General features: G+C 42.9%; 3 protein-coding genes across 4 annotated transcripts; 1 reads left to right on the forward strand and 2 right to left on the reverse strand.

Annotated features, from left to right (window-relative positions):
• Positions 1–42: 42 nt before the first annotated feature.
• Positions 43–6,728, reverse strand: hhatlb (hedgehog acyltransferase like, b). Of its 2 annotated transcripts, none has more exons than XM_084033368.1 (12): positions 6,502–6,728; positions 5,396–5,533; positions 4,414–4,481; positions 4,219–4,332; positions 3,053–3,247; positions 2,748–2,957; positions 1,846–2,017; positions 1,586–1,730; positions 1,476–1,511; positions 1,194–1,395; positions 961–1,102; positions 43–869 (listed from the first exon to the last, which is right to left on the reverse strand). In XM_084033368.1, the coding sequence occupies exons 2-12, from the start codon at positions 5,499–5,501 to the stop codon at positions 649–651; spliced, it is 1,611 nt and encodes a 536-aa protein (XP_083889494.1). In that variant the 5' UTR covers positions 5,502–5,533; positions 6,502–6,728; the 3' UTR covers positions 43–648. The 2 variants fall into 2 exon arrangements, with proteins under 2 accessions (XP_083889494.1, XP_083889495.1); XM_084033369.1 differs by having other exon boundaries at positions 6,573–6,700.
• Positions 6,729–7,156: 428 nt separating this feature from the next.
• LOC311028749 (glycine--tRNA ligase-like) lies at positions 7,157–13,731 on the reverse strand. The gene is made up of 17 exons (XM_084033504.1): positions 13,600–13,731; positions 13,026–13,127; positions 12,811–12,913; positions 12,560–12,701; positions 12,388–12,476; positions 11,412–11,488; positions 11,103–11,248; positions 10,879–11,028; positions 10,646–10,808; positions 10,031–10,195; positions 9,839–9,947; positions 9,062–9,206; positions 8,892–8,977; positions 8,703–8,812; positions 8,519–8,612; positions 8,034–8,224; positions 7,157–7,945 (listed from the first exon to the last, which is right to left on the reverse strand). Exons 1-17 carry the CDS (start codon positions 13,642–13,644, stop codon positions 7,832–7,834), a joined length of 2,031 nt encoding a protein of 676 aa, XP_083889630.1. The 5' UTR covers positions 13,645–13,731; the 3' UTR covers positions 7,157–7,831.
• Positions 13,732–14,688: 957 nt separating this feature from the next.
• Positions 14,689–21,734, forward strand: LOC311028746 (glycine--tRNA ligase-like). The gene is made up of 17 exons (XM_084033501.1): positions 14,689–14,982; positions 15,411–15,512; positions 16,254–16,356; positions 16,453–16,594; positions 16,807–16,895; positions 17,518–17,594; positions 17,727–17,872; positions 17,960–18,109; positions 18,223–18,385; positions 18,929–19,093; positions 19,171–19,277; positions 19,369–19,515; positions 19,599–19,684; positions 19,776–19,885; positions 20,318–20,411; positions 20,530–20,720; positions 21,277–21,734. Exons 1-17 carry the CDS (start codon positions 14,731–14,733, stop codon positions 21,400–21,402), a joined length of 2,250 nt encoding a protein of 749 aa, XP_083889627.1. The 5' UTR covers positions 14,689–14,730; the 3' UTR covers positions 21,403–21,734.
• The last annotated feature ends 1,031 nt before the right edge of the window (positions 21,735–22,765 follow it).

The raw sequence follows: 22,765 nt of genomic DNA on the forward strand, positions 1-22,765 counted from the left end.
TTTCAATGTTTTTTTTATTTTGTAGATCCCACATACAACGTTCTGCAGCCGTAGTTTACCAGCACACCAATTATGTATTAATCCGCAGCATTAAATAGTCCCCAACAAAGACATTTTACTTCCATTTACTCTATATTCAATGCAAAGTTATATAGCTACGTTTCTACAGTACATGCTTATATACAAGATGTTTAGACGTACAGGAGTCCGACTAGTCAGCTCCTGTTTAATGTCAGTAAATGTCTTGTATCACATGTTCAGGTCCAGCTGATGCTTCCGTGTGACCAGAGTTAAAACCCTTTCCAGCGCGTCAAACAGAAATAAAGCCGCCGCCTGCTGATGTAACGCCACAGAAATACCACACAGCACCTAATGACGAGACTCAACACTGACTCACGTACCCGTCTCTAATTCACATTCAAACCGCTCCGTCCGAGAAGGAAACTCTCCACAGACGCACAAAACATTCCAACAACTTTATTTTTGACAAACGTTTCAGAAAAATGAAATGTAGTTTGAAGCTGCTACGGCGTTGTTACACTTATTGTTGAATAAAAGCCTACTTTATATTAGCTCAAATTTCATTAAGCTCTATTTTATCCCCTTTTAGGTGTAAACTTATGTATCTTAATGTTAACATTCAAACATCTACTCTGCTTTTTCCTTGCTGGGATCTGGTTGAGCGATAGCGGATGCAGCTGCGGCGGCGGCGTCGGTCGGGCTGATGGCGGCGGCGGCGGCGTTTTGAGGGTCGGCAGGAGGAAGAGGATCAGGATCATCGATAAGGGCCTGCCTCCTCTCTCTCTCCTTGATCACTTGAATCAGGCAGTAGGTCACAAACAGGACGATGACGGTGGTTATAGGGAAGCCTGGGAGAGCAAGAAAAACACTCTAAAGTCAAGACGATGAAGAGATTATAGGCTACCATCTTCAAAATGCCAAACAAAAAGGTCAAATCACCTTTGAGAAGAAGCCGCTTGGCGACCAACTTGGCAAACTCCAAACCCTTCAAGGCCAGGATGTTGTACAACACAATGCTCCAGAAGTTGAACGTATTGAAGACGGCTCTGATCCGGCGGGATGTTGCTTCTGGCACGGCCATCTTTAAATGAAAATATCATAAATATACAAAAAAAGGATTATCGTGTCAGCGTCATAACTGGAATATAAAAGGTGATCTCAGCCTGACGGACCTCTAACGAAGCGAAGGGCTCCATGGAGAAGAGCTTGGCGGTCCACAACTCAAAGTTGAGGCCGAAGCAGTTGAAGAAGGCCCAGACCAGGACCACCTCGCAGGGTCCGAGCCAGAGGATGGTGACCCCGAAGGTGCACAGCGTCGCCACCAGCTCCTCCAGCACGTTGTTGTGTTTCCCACCCAGGTGGTCGTACACGTACCTGCAGACGGTGATAAACCCCGTCAGAACCTCTAAATGTGTCGACATTAATGAGACTTTCATTCTATATATTGATCTCACTTGCACAGCCAATCGTTGATCCCTCTGTCGAAATGACTGTGAAAGAAGAAAAAAACAGTTTCAGTTGTTTGTGCAGCTAAATGTGATGAAGCTGCGTAAACTCGACGTACGTCTCGGCAAACACGTAGAGCAGAGTGATGCATTTTGGGGGCTTGGGAGGGTCCAGATGATCCAGTCTGGAGATCGTGTTGATGACCCCGAACATGACGGCCGCTTTCACCCAGTCGTACACCAGGTTGAAGTAAGCCACGCCCACTGGAAACAATGCAATCGCTTCAGCTATGCAGGCAATGCATCAAACATTAAATGTGAGTATTTCAGGGAGGTCTCTCACACACACACACACACACACACACACACACACACACACCCAGAGCCCAGTCGGAGGCGTGCTTCAGCAGCTTCAGGTCGGTGGGGATGGTGAGGATGTACACGAAATGGAAGAGGACGTCCACCACCACGATGCCTCCCAGGTGGATCAGGCCGTCCAGACTGATGTTCCACATCTCCCTCTCCTTCCTGGTCAGGTCGGCCTTGTTGGCCTGCAGGGGGCAGCAGACACGCGTCACAAAGCCAGAGAAGCTCCACAAGACATCTGCAACTCCATAAGGCGTGACTTCACATGTTCCTCTAGTACCTTACCTTATTTTCTGTGAATTGTTAGATGATTTTACCTGATTTTATGCTACTTTTTGATCGGCCTGGTCATAACCAGCTTCATTTAAAGGGGCAACAAATCAAAAAATGAAATTAAATTGCGAATCACTGGTCTATGAAAACAATAGCATCTTAATGAACAAGGTCTGATGATAACTGAGCTGCTGGATGACTGATTTTAATAAGAATCTAATTAAAGTTATAATGAACAAGGATATTGACTTGTCGCCCTTTCTTTATATATGTGATGCATTTATGTGTCATGTCTTTTTATACATTATTATAACCTTCCTTGTGTTATTTAACATTATAGTTATTGATAAAGGACCATCCTCTTTATGTAATTTACTGCCATGATGTGTGAGGTCATTGACCTCTTTTATTTAGTGATTTTTTGCCAGTTTATGTGAGTTTGCACTTCTTTCCTCTACCGTCTTGTAAGTAGGCAGCGTTAACCTGCCATGTGACACAGGTCACATGACCGCTTGATGAGGTCTAACTTCAACACCTGTCCTCATTGAGCGCCAACGTGGAGGTTCTCCATGTATTGAAGGATGATCTACACCATAAACTTCATTCAGAGTAAGTTGGACTCTCACTGTTTGTTTTCCTTACTTGAATATAAAACTTATCAAAGGTCATGATGGGCCCGAAGTAGAAGAAGGGGAGGTAGAAGTTGTACTTGAGCAGCTCCAGGATGTTATAGTTTCCATCTTTCCTCTCACAGTTCTCCAGAGCGAAGCTCATACAGCGCATGATGGTGAAACCACAACCTCCATAGAAGAGGATGTGACGGAGCTCAAAGTCGCCCTCCACAAAGCCCGCCTGCACGGAGCAGAAACAGGGAAAAACAAGGTAGGAAATCCTAATTATTCATAACGTTTTGTGTTGTGCCTTCAGGCGAGTGGCTGCAGGTTTACCTGCCAGGAAACGAAGGGTTCGCACTTGAAGGTAGCGAGGGTACAAAGGCCGGCGGCGAAGCAGAGCCAGCGGATCTTCACCAGGGAGATGCTGTAGAGCAGAATGCAGTGGGACAGGATGAGGGTCACGTAGGTCCAGCCCATGCTGGTCCACACGGCCAGCAGCCCGTACACCATGTAGACCAGGGACCTGTACTGTGGGACAGACATAGAGATCAACACCACTGCTGGCATGCAAGGAAGTACTCAAGTACTGTACGTAAATACACATTCAAGGTACTTTACTCGAGTATTCCCATGTTATGCAACTTTGTTCTTGTACTCACTGTCAACTAAACATCATGTATATCCATATTTGGCGATTTTAATTTCAATGTTTCTGATAAACTGAAGGTTTAAGTTCCCCCGTAGTGGGTTTGTCACTTTTAAGAAATAAATATGAATCCAAAAACATTATATTTAATAGTAAAACACTGACATGTACTTTTACTTTCGATAATTTAAGTAGATTTTATTCATGATGCTTATGTGCTTTTAAGTTGAGATTTTGAATGCAGGACTTTAACTCGTAGGGGAGTATTAGAACTTTTACTTAAGTAAACGATCCAAATAGTACTTTGTAGATTTGTAAGCTGTGAATATTCATTTCTCCACAAAGCTGCAGATAATAACATCTTTTTACAGTCAATTGATAACTAAGAAACACGTATTTTCTCTACTATACTAATAAAACAATTGGAAGGTAAATTATCAGGAAAAAGCAATATATGATAATAAAATCTGTAGTTAAGGTTCGACCTGAACATGAAACTCTTTAGTGTTTGCCACCAGTGATTGTGCTAAACATAGAGCTGCGTTTCTATTTGTTGTCTCTCTAATTCTTCGTCTCCACTCTCGCTCGATCCTTTTCTCTCCACCTGGTCCCATTCATCATCAGCCGTTCAGCTAACGATATAAAAAGCACTTGTGCAATGCTGTAAAAATAAATTGTGACAAAGAGGATTTCCAAATGCCACAAAGTATCCTTAATAACACAACAGAGAGAGAGAGACCCGAGTGTTTCTTCCAGCTCATTCAACAGGGTTTTTTTTCCATTAAACCCGAGTCCTTTTACATCCTTTTACTCTTCTTCAATCAATTAATCAATTAGTCGTCGGTGGAAGCACCTGTGGAGCCAACATGGTGACGATCTTGGCAAACAGCACGTGACCGGAGAGAGCGAACAGGATGTGCTCTCTAAAGGTGGAAAACCACATCATCCACTCCAAATCAGCCGTATCCTGTAGACCAATCAAATAAAAACATAAACATTTTATTATGAAGGGCAAATAAACCTCCATAAACTACGAATGTTCTCTCACCATTTTCCTCCCAAAGTAGTACCATCCTGGCTTCACGCTGGATTTGAACGTCTTTCTGTTTGCACTGGCTGTGAAAAAGGAACAGAATCAACAGCTATATGCATTTATATTTTATTACTTCGCATATTTTATTTTCCTTCGTTACGTTTCTGATGTGAAACTTTTGTTCCAAAGTGAGAGAGGCAACACAGGCCCTACTTTCCTCTTGTGCTCTGTGGTATGAGAACTGACACCTGATCTTCTCTGCGTGGTCGGCATAGCAACTCTTCACCCTCACACTGTGACACCCCCCCCATACCGCATGTGTAGTTCACATTGTGTCGACTGTAACAGAGCCGAACTCGGGTCACGACAATCCAGACTCATTTTTTTGGTTCATTCATGTATTTTGCATTTGCATGTAAAATGAGTAGAAACTCACTAATTGAATGTGTTTGAGCAGCATTTTAATGTACTTGTATAACAATGCATTTCACTCATAGACTTTTACTGCACTTTTTGAGAGAGAGGTTGGAACCAGTTAGCTTAGCTTAGCATAAAGACTGGAAACAGTGGGAAGCAGCTAGCCTTGCTCGGTCCGAAAATGTCTGCAGTGAAAAATCCCTTTTGTGTGATTGAGGGCATTATATAGAGCATAAAGTGGTGGAGTGTAAATGTATTAAATTGTAATTACTTATCAAAATAGTTGCTGATTTTTTTTGTGTTGATCAACGAATAGATTAAACATTCTAGTTTAGTTTACAGATTTATCACCTTCATTAGGACATAATCTCCCATGTCTATTAGTATAGAAAACATTTGCTCCAATAGAAATGTATAGTTTGAGTTTTTAAAAAGGCTCAGTCATTTCCTCAAACAAATGGACACTGTTGATTTCCCAAACATTACTCAAATGGGGGTAAATAATGCGTTTGTCGGGGAACTATTTTTCCCTGTGGATTAATACACAGTTTTCAACACACAGGTGATGTCACATACTCACAACTGGACAGGTCGAAGATCCAGCTGGAGGCCCAGAACATGGCCAGGCAGAGCACCGTGTTGTAGAAGTAGACCTCATATTTGGGAAGTGCAGATTTGATCCCCATGGCAACGCGGACAGGAAGAGCTCTGGAGGCTCCTGAACACACCATGCAACACCAGACCGGTCAGACCAGGTTTTTACTTCCGATTCTCTGAGTTTCATCATCTCTCACACACACGGTGGTCCCCACCTTCTCATCGGCATACATACGTCATTTTGTAGTTTCTTTTGTTGATGTCCTTATTTTGTAGTTTCTGTATCTGGGGTTTGGTTTAATTGATTTCCTGTATTATTCTGTTACTTTCTGTTCCCTGTGCTAACCTCCTCATTTCCACATTTTATCCACTTTTATAATGTTGACGAGCTTCAACTATATAACAAATGTATTATATTTTCTAAGCTCATCTGTGTTCTATGTACAAGCTTTTTCTGCAAAGTAACTATTTAAAATTCAAATAAAGAGTAAAAATACAATAATTCCATTATGATATCTAAAGTCAAATGGAAATAGGCAATTCAAATTCATCAGTGCTGCACACTACTATTCTATACAGATAAGGACCCTTCTTGTTCTACCAAATATAAATACAATAATTGAGCTTTATTCTGGTGTCTCTCCATTATAAGCCGTTTTCTTTTCTCTTTAACTTTCCAGAGACGTCTGAGTCGTTGAAAATGATTGTATTAAGTCCTGAAAGGCCCCATCAGTTGGGAATTTGAACCTACTTGTGATTATCAGGTCAAAGAAAACAGAGAGTGGAGGGCAAATGGTCAGTTTCCACTGATTAACTCAGAGACAGCAACACAGTAGCTTCCTGCTATTTTTAACTAAACAACCTTTCTCCAACGAGAGTTAGTCGTTAGTTCTTTGCATTAAAACACTGTTGGAATGCGGGACAAAAAAAACACACATTTAAATTGATTTAACACTTCTTTAAATAACAGCACTGTACATATTTTTAAAACTCTATTAAAAATCTCCTGGCTGTTTTCTCTTCACAATGTTGAAATGCCACACGGTCACGCTGAGGTTTGTCCTCCGCAGCACCTGTTGTGATACTGACCTTGAACGCAGCAGTTGCGGGCCCGAATGAGTTGTTACACACACACACAAAAAATGACAAAAAATAAGCACCTTTTTCCAATTTGTTCAAAATGGGGGCAGAAAAGAAAAACCTGCAGATTAAAATGTCATATTACAAATGAAGAAAAGAAACAAAGCATGTAATAAATGTAAACGTTTCCATCTGCTCAGGGTGGCTGCAGGTCCCTCTGACTCCCTGAGAGGGAGCTGCACCGGTTTAAAGGTGGCATGATGTATTTATACTTCGACCACTAGCACAGAGGGGGTGGAACATGAGGGCTGCTACACTGTAAGCCACTTTAGGACTCTATTACACACTTTATCTGGGGATATTTTAACTTCCCCTGCCGCCTGTACTTCCCTAACGGATGCAGCATTAATTACCATGAATATGTAATCCATGCATTGGGTACAGAGGTGGGAAGTAACAAAGTACAAATATGTTACTTTACTTCACTAGAATTGTCCTTTAATTGAGTATTTATTTTTCTGACAGCTTTTTAAATGTATTCTCTCCATTTTAATACAAATCTGTACTTTCTACTCAGATTTTCAAAACTGCCAGTAGAAATGTCCTTCATATGGATAATTTTACTCAATATTTGAGTACATTTCAGAGCCTGTACTTTTTCCCTTTAACTTGAGTAAAGAAGTTGAATCAGTACTTCTACTTTTACCAGTCTTTTTGAACACAAGTATCTGTACTTCTACCTCCTTCTGGGGTCATAAAAACTGAAATGATTTTAACATTAAAAGTCCTCTCTACGTGTTCCTGGTTGCCAGATCTGTTTTGGGAGGGTCTAAACCCGTTGCAATGTCGAGCTGTAGCGCAGCGCCCGTTGCCTCTCACATTCTACAATGAGCTGTGAAACAACACGCAGTGCCTTCTAGTGACGGCAACACAAATATACATATATAAATACAATGCAGGGACGTGCAGTGGTTTATTACGAGCCAAACGCCCCAAAAAGAGCAAAGAACCATGCAGTATGTGGTTTATTTTAAAAGGTTAAACAAGGCATTGAACACATGTATGAAAGTCCATGTTTCACTGTATCGGTGCTACACACCCATTGGGAGTTGTTAAGTGTTGCCATAGTAACAATAACTTGAGGACGGAGGCCACAGAGGACTATGTTAACAGACATATTCAAATCTCCAGATACTGTATACTTCACAATGTATGTCTGATCTATTAAGAACTCCCAATGAGACATATGGATAATAAGCTTTAGTTTAAAAAAATGTCTTTGGCAAATTCTCCATTGATGGTCCCTGTTCATGCATTTGAGTAGAGGATCTGAGTTCAGCTACTCCTTCTTGTTGCTCTCTTGTCCTTCAAATATGGGGAATGTTCTCTCCACCTCCGCCCAAGTCAAGGTGCCGTCGGCCAGATCTCGAACCATCCCCGGCAACTTGCTGACCTGCAATTACATTTTCATTTAAAAAAAAAGAGAAAAAATGCAATCATGACACCTTTATTTTGTAAATGTAATCTGCGGATGGTCCTACCTCGGCCCTGATCTGCCTCATCGAGTCGCGGTCCCTCAGCGTGGCCGTGTGCGGCGTCTTGTTCGCAGTGTCGAAGTCGACGGTGACGCCGAACGCCACGCCGATCTCGTCGGACCGGGCGTAACGCCGCCCGATGGATCCCGAGGAGTCGTCCACTTTGTGGGAAACGCCGTTTTTGGTCATTGCCTCAGCTTAAAAGAGAGAGAGAGAGAGAAAACATAATAGTCAGTTTCAGAAACGAATAATAATGAATAAGCCAGTTAGCCTAGCTTAGCATAATATAGTGCGGCAAATAACCCATAAACTAATAATGTTAATTATTGAGCTTTAGAAATGCTTTATGCTAAGCTAAGCTAACTGGTTCCAAACCTGAAAACGGTGTCGATCTTCTCACCTGACTCTTGACATGAAATCAAAAAAATAATACCGCAAAATGTCAAACTATTTCTTTAAATAATGTGTTCAGTTATAGGATCCACACTCACACAGCTGATGGACGAACAGCGTGAACTCCTGGTTTTGGCTCAAAGGCAGGATGCAACATTTGTACGGCGCTACCGTGGCAGGAAAGCTGAAATACTGGAGGGAAAAAAAATGCATTTAAATCAACCAAGCACATGATTCTCAATCACACCTTACATTCCTTGTTTATGCAGCATTTATTCCCACCGTCCTCTGTTCGTCCCCCTGGCGGATGCAGAACGAGTGCTCGAAGATGGAGTACATGATTCGGCCGATGCCAAAGGACGGCTCGATTACATTGGGGACAATCTCCTCCACTGTGGGGGGAAATGGAGACGGTTGTTTTCCCCACATGAAGGAAACTCACTGTTGTGCTCTGAGAAGCAGGCCTCTTACCGTGCAGAGTCTTCTGGAAGCGCTTCACGACGACCATGTCTTTGGTGACTTTAAAGGTCCGGCCCTGTGTCTTAACGCTGAACTCCCTGCAGATGTTAAACATACAAACAGATTAACACACGTAAACACAAATAAACCCGCAGTGAAGAACCTCAGCGGTTAGAAATTACCCGTTTTCACTGAGAAGCTTCTCCTGATCACTGATGTAGCATTCGTCGCAGGCGGCCAGGAACTCCAACACCAGCTTGGCGTCTTTCTTGTAGGCCGTTCCTATGGCTCCCTTGTTGGGCTCGAACTGGACGACGTTCACCACTTTGTGTGTCGGAGTTAAGGAGGAAAAATCCAGCTCAAATCGAGGTCAGCTAGTGTAATATATAATTATTTTTTACATTTAAAATTTTTTAATTTTAAACTTTATTTTATTATTGGCTTGTTTTAGTGTTTTTTTTTTTCTCCAATGCTTTTAATGTTTTATGTAAAGCACTTTGAATTGCCGTGTTGTTGAAAGGTACAAATAAAATTGCCTTGCCAATAAGGAAGGTAGATTTATGGAAATATGGGGATTTTATGGGAATCTTGAGTCTGCACACTCTTCTGGCCAGCAGCATTCAAAAATGTTAAAAAAGATACACATATTTGTAAAAAACACAAATGGCAATAAAAATGTGTTTTTGGAGCATCCTCTCCATAATTTTTTGAATTTCGGAGCTTGTGCTGACATCTACTTTGATTTTGGAAAATACCTGAGTTGTTTGGTTTCTATCTATCTAGTTCACTCTTGCTGTTTTCTCACCCTGGCTTTAACTAAACTTTCACTTTAACTTTCCCATCAGCTGATAAAGATCTTCATGCTGCTGATGTCCATTCATAAGCATTAAATACTCAAAATGTTAACATTAGATGTGAGTATGGTTCTAAGCTGGTTGGACTAGCAGAACAGGAGGATATGGGTTCTTTCAGGGGCTTTTCAGCCACTAGGGGGACATTGGTGGCTCTGGAGTGACACGTCAGGTCGTAGCAGGAGCGGTCGGCACAACCCACGATCTCGATCCAGCCCTGAGGAAGACAAAGAGAGCGTCTCGACTCGCGTCCACACACTTCTGTGTTCATACGCGTGTGTGAAACAGGAAGAGGTTTACGTAGGAGGTCTTGGACTCGGCGTCCCAGCAGTCGCATGCGTAGTGAGCCATCTCGTTCTCCATGTGCTGCCGGAAACGCACTTTCTCTTTGGACAGGCCCACTTTGATGAGGTAGAGGTAGATCCTTCCAATGAAGTAACCCAACACAGAGTTGTTGATTACGCCCTGCAGGAGGAAGATTTCATCATTTACAACGCAATTACAACAAATTATGCTGAAAATAACTCATTATTTTTTTCCTCCTATTATCACAAAAATTGGGTCTAATATATGCAATTTTTAATACGATTCTAAATAAAGAAAAGACAACTTATGTAGTGAATTTTAATTGTGTTTAAATGCAGTTTATTATAGTTTAGGCTACAAAACTAAATGATATAATTTAGATATAATTCTGCATAAGAAAGGCATTTCCATGACATACTGTAACAATATTGATATATGAATTTTATGAGAATTTTAACAAAAGTCTGTGCTATTTGATCTTACATTTATGGTTTAAAATGTTAAATAAGCGTTAAAAACATGTATCAGGTCCACTTAAGACCAGGCATGATTTTCAGCACTCAGAATAAACACACATTTTTGAATAATAAGTCAGTGAATGATTCCCACCTGCTCCACAGCGTCTCCCAGCCTCACGATCTGTGCAGACTGGCCGCTGGTCTGAGCCTTGGAGGAGAACAGCAGGATCTCCAGGTCGGCCACGTTGGAGAATTTGGGGTGGATCTTCTCGTTCGGGTCCACAAAGTGCTCAATCTCGGCCATGGTGAACTCCCTGCAGGCGGGAGAAGTTAACACCTCACCGTGTAGCTGCTAGAACGTGTGACTGAGCTTTCAGACCATACCTGACACGAATGAGTCCGGAGCGAGGAGAGATCTCGTTCCTGAAGGAGTTTCCGATCTGAGCGGCACCGAAGGGCAGCTTTCCCTGGTTGAACTCCAGCAAGCGTTTGAAGTTGAGGAACATCCCCTGAGCCGTTTCAGGCCTCAGGTAGCTGCAGATTGAGTTGGCAAAAGTTTAATACACTAAATGATGTTTTTCCCACAGATGATGCGTGTTCATCAGTACCCGGTTGTGTTCCCGCCGGGTCCGATGGACGTCTGAAACATCAGGTTGAAGGAGACGGGAGGCGTGAGGTCATTTCCTGTGGAGGGAGACTTGACGTTGTAGTTCACAAACAGGTCGGCCAGCTCCTGCTGGGTGTAGTTGTCCATCTACAGCAAACAGTTATAGGATTATTTTCCCCACCAGCAGATGTCAGTATATGCAACGACTTCAGAGTGTGTGTGCGTGTGTGTGTGTGTGTGTGTGTGTGTGTGTGTGTGTGTGTGTGTGTGTGTGTGTGTGTGTGTGTGTGTGTGTTTGTCAAACACCCACCTGAGTGATTAACTCCTCCATCTCAGTCACCTTCTCTGCTGAACTCTTCTCGTCAGACATTAGTTTCTTTAAGTGAGCTGCGAGGAAACGAGACACCTCATTAATCAGCCGTTAGTGGTTCCATTTAAATACACACTTTTAATCTCTCAAGTCTTGATTATTAGCATTTTTGCAAAAGGCTGATATGGACACTGGGACGCTCTCTGTCTGCAATCATTTTTACAAAGAATACATTTTAATTAAAGTTAATTTTTCCATTCTTTGCATTCATTTTGTCTTTTTTTTCCTTTGCTTTAAGTCTGACTTATCATTTTAACAACATTTAAACCTGCCAGAAACCTAAAATATAAAGAAAATGACACATTGTTTTGCTTGTTAATACTCACCATTACAGCCATTAAATTAAGAAATAAAACCACAATGCAGTCTATTTAGATGGAGATTTGTGCCCTTTTTCATTGCCTGTAAATCACTGAAAATATTCCTAATTCAAAGCTTTTAAAATTTATTTTTTGGCACAGGACTGAAATACAGTGTGAAAGCCCTGCATCAGCACTTCCAGCTGGTTTCCTCAGCGGTTCCCAAGATTACATAAGCTAAAAACCTGCTCAGTGTGTTTACTGATGAGCAGACAGACTTCAGCGTGAGGAACTCCAGAAAACCGCCCTGAGGATAAAGAACCCACCCACACCGGTACAAACATGTCCTCCTTCCAGGTGAAACATTCTGTTAAAACATGCTCTGCAGAGTTTTCAAATAGATGGAAACTATACAATAATATATTTGAAGTTATGACATGCACTGCTCTACTAGTGATGGTCTGACCTGCAGGTCATCCTTCTCTTATTGGGAGGAAATCTGACACCTTGTTAGCAATGCAAGAAAACAATGGAAAGCTCAGGACTGGGAGGACCAGGAGGACCGGACTAGGTGGGACTCCTATGAGTCCCTCTTAGTGAATGGTGGTCGGAGTCACCTTTGAGGAGGTGATCGGCGCGGTAGCACTCTCCGGTTTTGGCATCTTTCACCATGTAGTCGGCAAATTTATCCACGTGCCCCGACGTCCTGAAAATGATACACGTTCTCAGTCGAGACGAGTTGGAATGGAACAAACTTGTGGATGTTTTTGGAGTTTGTCGCCCCCTTACTTGAGGACGGGCTCCGGGGTCAGCATGGTGCAGTCGATCTCCAGGATCTGCTCCTCCTGGATGAAGTGCTGCCTCCACACCTGCAGGATGTTGTTCTTCAGGGCGCAGCCCACGGGGCCGAAGTCGTACAGGCCGCTCACACCTGAGGAGCAATCAGGAATTAGATTCATATGTTGAATAATGCAGGTCTGTCTGTATTCTTAGTCTCACGACTGTCCCCTTCAAATGTTGGTTTTCATTTCAAATTTTACCTCCATATATGGCGAAAGCCTGATCGTAGAAGAACCTCCTCTTTAAGGTATCCTCCATCTTGGCTCGGTCCACCGTGTCATCTTTGGGCTGCAGAGCTAACTCCTAGGATTTCAAGATCATATCATATTGTTTTTTAAATACCAGAATTACATGCAAGGTGAATATTCCATAGTTCCATAACCAAAGGATGAACCAGCAGATGTGGGACTCTGACCTTGGCTTCAAGAATCTTTTTCCGGGCCTTCAGCTCAGCGACGGCCCCCTTCAGCTCCTGCTCTGTGGCGCCTTTTTCCTTCAGGCGATGCACCAACTCACCCTGCAGGTAAAACACCAGCTTTTACTCAAATGTCACAGAAAACTTACACATTTACCTAGTTCTTTCCATAATGACAGGTTTTTCTTTTTGCACAAACTAATATTTTATCCATAAATATAGTTTCTGAAAAGAAAAAACGTTTTTGTTTTTCAATCTATCTGATTATTATAGATCCCTAATACATTTGTTAAAAAAATCCAAAATAGATACCTGCAATTTTCACTTTAGTAGCTAAAGTAGCTAAAATTTCTAATTATTTATTCATAATTTGTAATTTATAGTGACTGAAGAACACACAGCAGCCAATCAATGTGCACATTTTGCACATACATAATTTGTTCACTCTAATTGTGAAACAGAAACTGCTTGGATGCTACACGGTGTTATTTCTAAAATGAATGGAAGAGTCGCTGCATGTTGCTGGGCGGTGTCTACTTCCAGGTGTAAACCAAGCAGGTAAAACCGATCTCACCTGTTCCCTCACAGCCTCCCTCAAAGGCGCCAGCACTTCTTCCATATCGACACGTATATAGGAAACGCTCCTCCGTCGACACGCGGTGGCTCCGTCCTGGACTCGACTGTTTCTTTCACTTTTCCTCGAAGTTGAAGGAAAACAAGGGGAGGCGCCTGTTCCTGTCAAGTCAGTCCAGCGCTGTCTGAAACAAGGGCTCGCTGTTGCATCATCCATGTCCCGCTGTAGAATGAGAAACAATACATTACATTAACTTGATCTGCCTATACAGATGTGCACAGTTGTTCATTTTGCCCATGGCACATTTAGTCATCCAGCTGCAGTGATATGTTTAAAAAGCCACACTGGGTACAAATAATCTGCACTGATTTATTTGGTTCTGGTAGCCTGCCTATTAATGGCTAACAACGATGTAAAGCTCTTATTTTGTTTACCTGTAATAAGTACCTCAGCAAAAAAACATACTAAGCAAACAAAGTTTGTTTGAACAGTATAGGTTTCTCCCAGATGTAATAAAAAAACAATGAAACATTTATTTGAATTGAATTATTAACTTATAAATTACTGTAAAATGGTTTGTCTTGTAGCATAGGTGGATATGTACAAAACATAGACATAATGATGAATTATTAGAATAATGAGATAACGGATACAATATCCATAATTATGAGTTAACAAATCGAAAGTGTAAGTCTATTAATCCAAATTAGTCATAGACATAAAGTGTAGCAGTCAGAATTATGACTGATGAGATGAGTCAAAAATGTGACTTGTATATTAAGTATAACTTTTTTTGTCATTCCTATGTATTTACAGTTAGAAATGAGCTTCCATATAAATGTGACTAAATAATTAAATCAACATGTATTTAATTTAATTTAAATTAATTTAACTGTTGAAGAATCTGTCGTTGCGATCTGAAGCTGCGTTTTCTTAATCCCGGCGATTTAATCAAAAAATAATTTAATTTAATTTAATTTAATTTAATTTAATTTTTTGACGAATCTGCCGTTACGTCGTCGTGCGTCTTGCGTCGGTCGTCGGTCGTCGCGAAAGTGCTTGACCGGAGCGGAAGCTGCGTTTACTTAATCCCGGCGATTTCATCATTCTCTTCTCGCATTACGGAGGTCCATGCTTCGTAGCGCCGCATCAGCACTGCTGAGGAGGACCAGCACTGAGATTTCCGCCTCCTGTCCGGTGTCCACGGTCCGGTTGGTTCGGCAGTCGCTCCGCTCTCCGCCCCGACACAGGCCGTTTTCAACGTCGGTCTGCGCCCTTAAGAAGAAGCAGAGAAGCCTGTGGTTGCAGCCGGCGGAAGGACAAACCATGGACGGCAACATGGAAGAGATCCTCGCCCCGTTGAGGCTCGCGGTCAAAGAACAGGTAACGTTATTAATTGTTATCATGTGGTCCGGTTCGATTGATTTTTACGGTTCGCATTGCGGTTAAGTGTCTTTAAATCGCCTCTCGGATGGGCCGGTTAGCATGCTAAGCTAACCGGCTAACCCGCTGCTTACGAAGCTGTCACAATGAAAGAAGACGGGCGATGCTAGCTAGCTGACGGCTAACACTAGCTAGCAGTCGAGTCTGCAACCTTTTTGCCACGTTTCAATGTGCTGCTGCTGCTTGTTGCAGACATTTGTGAGCAGGGTGGGGTTAAAGGGAACATGCTAAGTTAATGCAGCTAACAGGAAGAAAAACCAGAAGTTGTCTGGCTGCTCTGCAAAAATGCACAGAATTGATTGGAAATGCAGGGGTAGTGATTTCCCCCCCCGCAAGCCAAGCTCAAAGCCACCTTCTTCTGTTTTTAGGGGGAGCTTGTGCGCCAAATGAAACAGGATGGGGCTCCAGATGTGGATGTCACTAAAGCCGTGGCTGAGTTGAAAACAAGGAAGAGGACTCTGGAGGCCAAGGTGAGTCAGTGAAAACTGTGGGTGATGAATGCAAATTAATCAAATGAAACTAATTTGATTTAGTGTTGTTTTAATGAATCACAATCTCAGAGAATTTGTTGTGGAAAGGAATAAGGCTAATATGCTTGTAGATGTGCATTCATCACTACACATCCTCTCTCTCTCTCTCTGTCTCTCTCTCTCTCTCTCTCTCTCTAAAATATTGATGTACTTTGATTAAAATTTGGGAAGTATCCCAACACTTTCCTCCACTTTAACACTGCAGGCGGTAGAAATGGGTGGAGCCCCCAGATGCAGGTGTTTTGACACCTGAGCCGACTCCCGTTTGCTAAATGAAAACTGTGATTTGTGGAAATTGCCAAAAGAAAAATAGTAGTGTTATAGAAGATTGATGCTTTTTGATATAAATGTGGTTATTGGATTTATTAGAATTAAACCAAATGGCTTTACCTATGATATCTTATCTTTTATGTGTGTTTTGTGTCGTGTTTATGTATATTAATTAGATAATAATGTTAGAAACGGTTGCCTGGTGGTTCCTACAGACAGCTTGCAAAGTGCTGAACTGTGGGTTTTTTCTAACAGGCACACAATGATTCTGCGATTTTATGCATGGTAACTGCCACTATTGCAGTGATCCATAGCCCGGTTGCAGAAACATCGCTTTGATTCCATTTCAAAACGTGTATATAACGCTTATTTTAAGACGTCTTTATGAGGTGTTATTGTTTCTCATTGCAGGAACTGTCATTACAACCCAAAGATGACATTGTTGACAGATCCAAGATGGAGGATACCCTCAAGAGGCGATTCTTTTACGACCAGGCCTTTGCCATCTACGGAGGTAAGAGAATAAACAAATGAATGTTTGGGTTAGTGGGTAGATCACAGTAAAACTTAGTCTTTAAGCATTCTGTTACCATGCAGTAATGCTCCTCAGGTGTGAGCGGCCTGTACGACTTCGGCCCCGTGGGCTGCGCCCTGAAGAACAACATCCTGCAGGCCTGGAGGCAGCACTTCATCCAGGAGGAGCAGATCCTGGAGATCGACTGCACCATGCTGACCCCGGAGTCCGTCCTCAAGTAAGTGTGTTCCTCTGGATTCCCAAATTATACCAAATGTCATTACCTGTTATGTTTTTTTAGGGTGTGAAATGGTATTTAGTTATTTGGTGTATATATTTAATAAAAGCTGACACTATATCGTTATATAATTGCATGGAATTTAAAACATTAATAGCTTTTCTTTTAACAAATTTTTATAAGTCAGATGTTGTGTTTGTTGCCTTATTTAGGACATCAGGCCATGTGGACAAATTTGCTGACTACATGGTGAAAGACGTGAAGAATGGCGAGTGCTTCAGGGCCGACCACCTCCTCAAAGGTGAGCCTTTTGCCCGCGTGTCTTTAGAGACTTCCGATACAGTGTAAACTCCCGATTAGCCCTCCTAAAAACAACCACCGGCCGAGGTCTTTGCGAGTCTTTCATGTGTATTATTCACGACATTCTGCAGAGGGAGGAATGGACACGGTCCAAAAGATGGTATTGTCAGCGGCTGCTGCCGGTTGGCCACGCTCTGAGTATCACTGTTGTGCCCGAGGGAGAATGGAAGTGGCTGGACCAGCAGAAATCACACGGGCTTTCACGGCAATGCAAACTGCCAGAATCACAGTGACTGGAGCCGTGCCCAAACAGCCGGCAGGAAGCATTGGAGATATTGGGAAACGTGTCAATTTCCCGCAAGACTTTGGAGGCTAATTGGCTCAGATGACATCTTGAAACTTGAGAATGTTGTGTAGTGAAAATATGTCAAGTACTGTTATGTATTATGAGAGATGTGGAGTGGAATCTGGACCTCTCAAACCTCTGCTAAATGACGTGCATGTCATCCTGCTGACGTTTTTTAGCGCATTTTCACAGCGTTGGGTAGAATAACATCAATTAAAATCAGAATTCATCAATTGTCTGTTAAGTAATATCATGTTTTTGTGTGTGTTTCTTCCAGCCCACCTCCAGAAGCTCATGTCGGATAAGAAGTGTAAAGCGGAGAAGAAGGCTGAGATGGAGGAAGTCACCACTCAGGTCAGCGTCGAGAGACAAAGATGCTCTTTTTCCCACATAATCCTTTTAACAGATGCTCTTTTTACAGGATTATGTGGGGAAGCTGTTACAGGGTTTTAAATGATTCGCTGACTCGCTGAATATTATTTTCAGATGGACAACTACACCCAGCAGGAGCTGACCGATTTATTTGTGAAATACAACGTCAAGTCCCCCACTACAGGAAATGACCTCACACCTCCAATCTCCTTCAACCTGATGTTTCAGACCTCCATCGGACCAGGGGGGAACATGACAGGGTAAAATGAAAGCTAATACAGAGGAGGGTTTTTCCCTTGGTGTCGCATTTGTCTCTGAATTGATTGAATTGAATTTGAATTTTTCAGCTATCTCAGGCCTGAAACCGCTCAGGGAATCTTCCTCAACTTCAAGCGTCTGCTGGAGTTCAACCAGGGAAAACTGCCCTTCGCTGCTGCTCAAATAGGAAACTCTTTCAGGAACGAAATTTCTCCTCGCTCTGGACTCATTCGCGTCAGGTGAGCGATCCACCGTGTCGCCTGCTGTCCTCCCAGAGTATTCCTCTATCTGTACTTATAGACATGACCGATGACATTAAACAGGAATATAATCGCTCCCCGTTTCCACGCAGAGAGTTCACCATGGCTGAAATCGAGCACTTTGTGGATCCCAATGAGAAGGTCCACCCGAAATTCTCCAGTGTAGCCGACCTGGACATCACGTTATACTCCTCCAAGGCTCAGACTAGCGGCCTGTCTGCACATATCATGAAGCTGGGTGACGCCGTGGAGCAGGTGAACATTTAAACATGACTATTTGTAGGGCTGCATGGAACTATGGAGCTTCATTCATAACGTTGACATGCAAATTCTTGATAATTTGAATGCTGCACAGATTTATTCCATTTATTTGCATATCTTTTCATTCTCTTACTACTTCAGTCGCAGATAAAGATCAGGCTACACCAATATTAGTAGCATTGTAGTATTAGTGTAGAATTAGTGATGGCTGTGTAGCAGTGATGCGTAGGTTGATCCACCCCCTGCTGGATAAAATTGCTAGAAAAAAATATCAAGGCTGGATTAAATAATTAAGATCTCCCCCTCAACAACGACACACAGCGAAGCACTGCAGCACTGCTTTAAAAGAGCAGGTTAGGTTTGAGTGGTTGGATAATATTTTTGCGTATCTAATACCAGTATTATAATGACGGACGTGATCTAAAGATTTTCTCTGTAAACATTAACTCAAGGTCCAGTTATTAGCTATTAAGTGGGTCATGAATAAAGATTAGCTTTTGGACTAGAATGAACTCTCATTAATCCATCTCATTTCAGGGTGTGATCAATAACTCCGTCCTGGGATACTTCATCGGGAGGATCTACCTCTACCTTACCAGAGTCGGCATCGCCAAAGACAAGCTGCGTTTCCGGCAGCACATGGACAACGAGATGGCTCACTACGCCTGCGACTGCTGGGACGCCGAAGCCAAAACCTCCTATGTACGTTCCCTTTTGCAGCGTTTTTCCTCTTGCAGTCCACATCCTTTTTGCTCAAAGTAACCGTTTGTCCCTTGCAGGGCTGGATTGAAATCGTGGGTTGTGCCGACCGGTCCTGCTTTGATCTGCAATGCCACGCGCGAGTCACAAAGGTGCCTCTGGTGGCCGAGAAGCCTCTAAAAGAACCCATATCCTTTAAACGGCAGAAAGAAAAATCAGACGACAAAGAGCAATTTAAAGCACCCAGGCGTCTTGTTGTGCTCCTTAGCTTCTCCACACAAAGTGGTGAATGTCGTCCAGTTCGAGGCCAACAAAGGAGCCATTGGGAAGGCGTATAAGAAGGATGCTAAGATCGCCATGGAGTTTCTGTCCGTCTGTGACGAGTGCTTCATCACAGAGAAGGAGCAGCTGCTCAGCGAGGCTGGGTGAGTGCCGTTAACCTCAGTCCAACAGGATGGAAGGCTGTGTTGCCGTTTTGCAGCTCAGTCAGTGTTTTTTAACTCCACAGGGAGTTCACCATCGAGTCGGAAGGAAAGTCTTTTAAACTGACGAAGGACATGGTCAGCATCAAGCGCTTCCAGAAGACTCTGCATGGTGGGATTTAATGTTGATTTTCTCACGTTTGACTGATTGATATCTTGGGACGACTTCTGTAACGCTTTCTCTCCGTCTTTGGCGTCCACAGTGGAGGAAGTGGTTCCCAACGTGATCGAGCCCTCCTTTGGCATCGGGAGGATCATGTACACCATCTTTGAGCACACATTCCAAGTCCGGGAAGGTGATGAGCAAAGAACGGTAAGTCGATGCGCCCGATCGGAGCGGCAACGGGGCTGTCTGATCTAGCAACGGAGAACGTCATTTAATGTGGAATTAGGGACTAATTCAGCACTTGAAGGGCAAATTCACCACCGTTTTTATCTGGATTAAAGCAAAGTGTGAGCTGTATGGATGCATAAAGCTGATTTTGCAGCTTTAAAATCTGTTCTTCCTGCATTAGAGACATAGTTGGAAGCAAGAAAGCCATTTCACGTTGGATTTGTAGTTTCCACCTCCGGGTAGCCAGAAAACCATCAATTCTGATTGGACATGCACATAAACGGTGGTGAATTTTCCCTTTTTTTGATACATGTCACAAAGCAGCAGCTGCCTTGTAGTGAAAACCGTTGTTTTTGTGATTTATTTTCATTTGTTTCCTTCATTCCTGCGATTGTTTTCCCTTTTCTCCAGTTCTTTAGCTTCCCTGCTACTGTAGCTCCATACAAATGTTCCGTCCTGCCTCTGAGTCAAAACCAGGAGTTCACGCCCTTCGTGAGGGAATTATGTAAGTGCCCACATAATGACAATATATATGTTCTATTTCTGACTGCGAGGAGGGAAGAAGGCACGCTGCGTTCTGGGTAAAACATTTTTTTTTTTTTCTCCTCCGCTCTCCTCCTCAGCCGAGGCGATGACCAAAAATGGCGTGTCTTACAAGGTGGACGACTCTGCGGGCTCCATCGGGCGGCGTTACGCCAGGACGGACGAGATCGGCGTGGCGTTCGGCATCACCATCGACTTCGACACGGTGAACAAGACGCCGCACACGGCCACGCTGAGGGACCGCGACTCGATGAGGCAGATCAGGGCCGAGGTACGGCACAGACTCCCCCGTCTTTAGGGGGTTTATTTTAGGTTCAACTAATCATTTTCATCATAAACGCACACTTTTTGGTCGTCGCACTACAAAAACAAAAGGTGGCAGCTGGCTGGAGGGAGCATTTAATTGTTGTTATGGATGCTCATTTTACATTTAAGTGGAGTGACATAATAATAGCCTATTTGCTGCTGGCTACTTTAACATTTCCAGTAAATATCACAGTATATAAGAGCTTTAAACGGTATAAATATTAATGGGACAGAGCTTATACAAGCCAATATACATATCCATTTTTACAAAAATATCTTTTCTTTCTTAAGATATCTTCCCTTACACTGGAAAAGGGTTAGAATTACATTCTGATATACTGTGATATGATGCAATCAGCTTATAAAAGTAAAGAAAATGCTGGAAAATGTTGGATCATATCGGCCACTGCTGTGACTTTTTATCTGTGCATGGTGAAGAAGCTACTTAATAGCATTTCCTTGTGAGTAGCTCGACTGTAATTCCACACACAATCAAAGTAAACGCCCCTTTCTCTCCTCAGGTCAGCGAGTTGCCCGTGATTATTCGGGATCTGGCCAACGCCACGTTGACCTGGGCCGAAGTGGAGAGCAAGTACCCGATCTTCGAAGGCCAAGAGACCAGCAAGAAGGATACGGTCGAGGAGTAAACGCTCCCTTGTCTTGCCCGCCACTCCATGAAAAGTCCACAGACTTGTTGCACTCGCGTCACCAGGAATGAATATCGTGGCGCGCCCGAGGCCCTCCTCGCGTTCCACGCCGCCGCGCTCACTAAAATGTCATTTATCCATCATATCTAACAGTTGTGGGAAGCTTGCACAGGACTGTTGTCTCTTCGTCGATTTGTTTCAAAAGGGAGAAAATGTAATCCGACGTCATGTCGGCAGAGGAAGAAGGAGGCTTCCGCCGTTCCGGTTTTCCAGCAGATTGGATCGGGAGAGATATAACGATTTCAATAAAAACAACCAGCACTTACTGGACAAAGGCACTCAACTGTGATGTTTTCTATCAAAGCGCATGGCCTTCATCATGGCCGAGTTATTAATACTGCAAGTGTAGTCTCTGTTTCAAATAATGCATGTTTGATATCCTCCTAACGGGCCACATTTGAGCAGTCGGCTCTGCAGGCGTCGACCTGCAGTTTGAATTTCCATTTCAAAAGCAGCACCTGCTCAGAAAACTGCAGTGGTAGTTTCTTGTAGTTCAAGTTCTTCCAAACATCCCTCTGAAGCAGCTTCTCCAACGCCGCTGAGGAGAGGTGCATTTGCTCAGATCTTTGGTCCTCCGGAGTCTTACGAAGAGCAGGGAAGCAGATTTAACACAAAACCTCACGAAAAAGCCTTAAATATGTGGAATCCCTTCATATAATCTACCCTGTGATATCGGCTCGGCCCGGACTCCTTTAACAGAATTGCCTCTTTTGTAACGACGAGGAGTGAGATAAATCCCAGACACTCGGCGTATCCCCGGGGCTCAGATCTCATCATCTCGGCCTTATTAAAACCCGTCCTGATGTTGCAGAGGAAAGACGAGATGTGACCTTTAATGTTTCACTTTTATTTAATGCTCCTCGGTGATGGAAAGATTTCCTGACATTTGATTGATCACTGCTGGTTTCTCAAGGCCTCTGCTTCAAAACCTTTGAGCTCAGGTAGTTGTGTGGGATCAGTTTTGTTCATTTTGTGGCAAATCCCGTTGATCCGACGGGCCTTTTTTCACATTTTGACTTTACATAGGAGAAACTTTGAAGTGTTGAAGTGTCCCAATAACTCCTAGTGAGCCACTATTTAAAATAACAGGACCCTGAAAACGAAAGCAGCTAGATTGAGTTCAACCATCGTTAAATCGTATAATTTACACCAATATGTCCAAAATGTGGTCGGACACGTTTTCTGCTCTTCTATAGTAAAAAGTGCTTGGATTCAGAAATGCTCCGCTCTTTGCTTTGGAGAGGAAAAGTCTAAGAGCAATCAAACAGAAAATAAAAGATAATGGAAAAGGTCAAATCGGTAG

This window comes from Eutrigla gurnardus (genome assembly GCF_963514095.1).
Source record: "Eutrigla gurnardus genome assembly, chromosome: 18".
Lineage (NCBI taxonomy): Eukaryota > Metazoa > Chordata > Actinopteri > Perciformes > Triglidae > Eutrigla > Eutrigla gurnardus.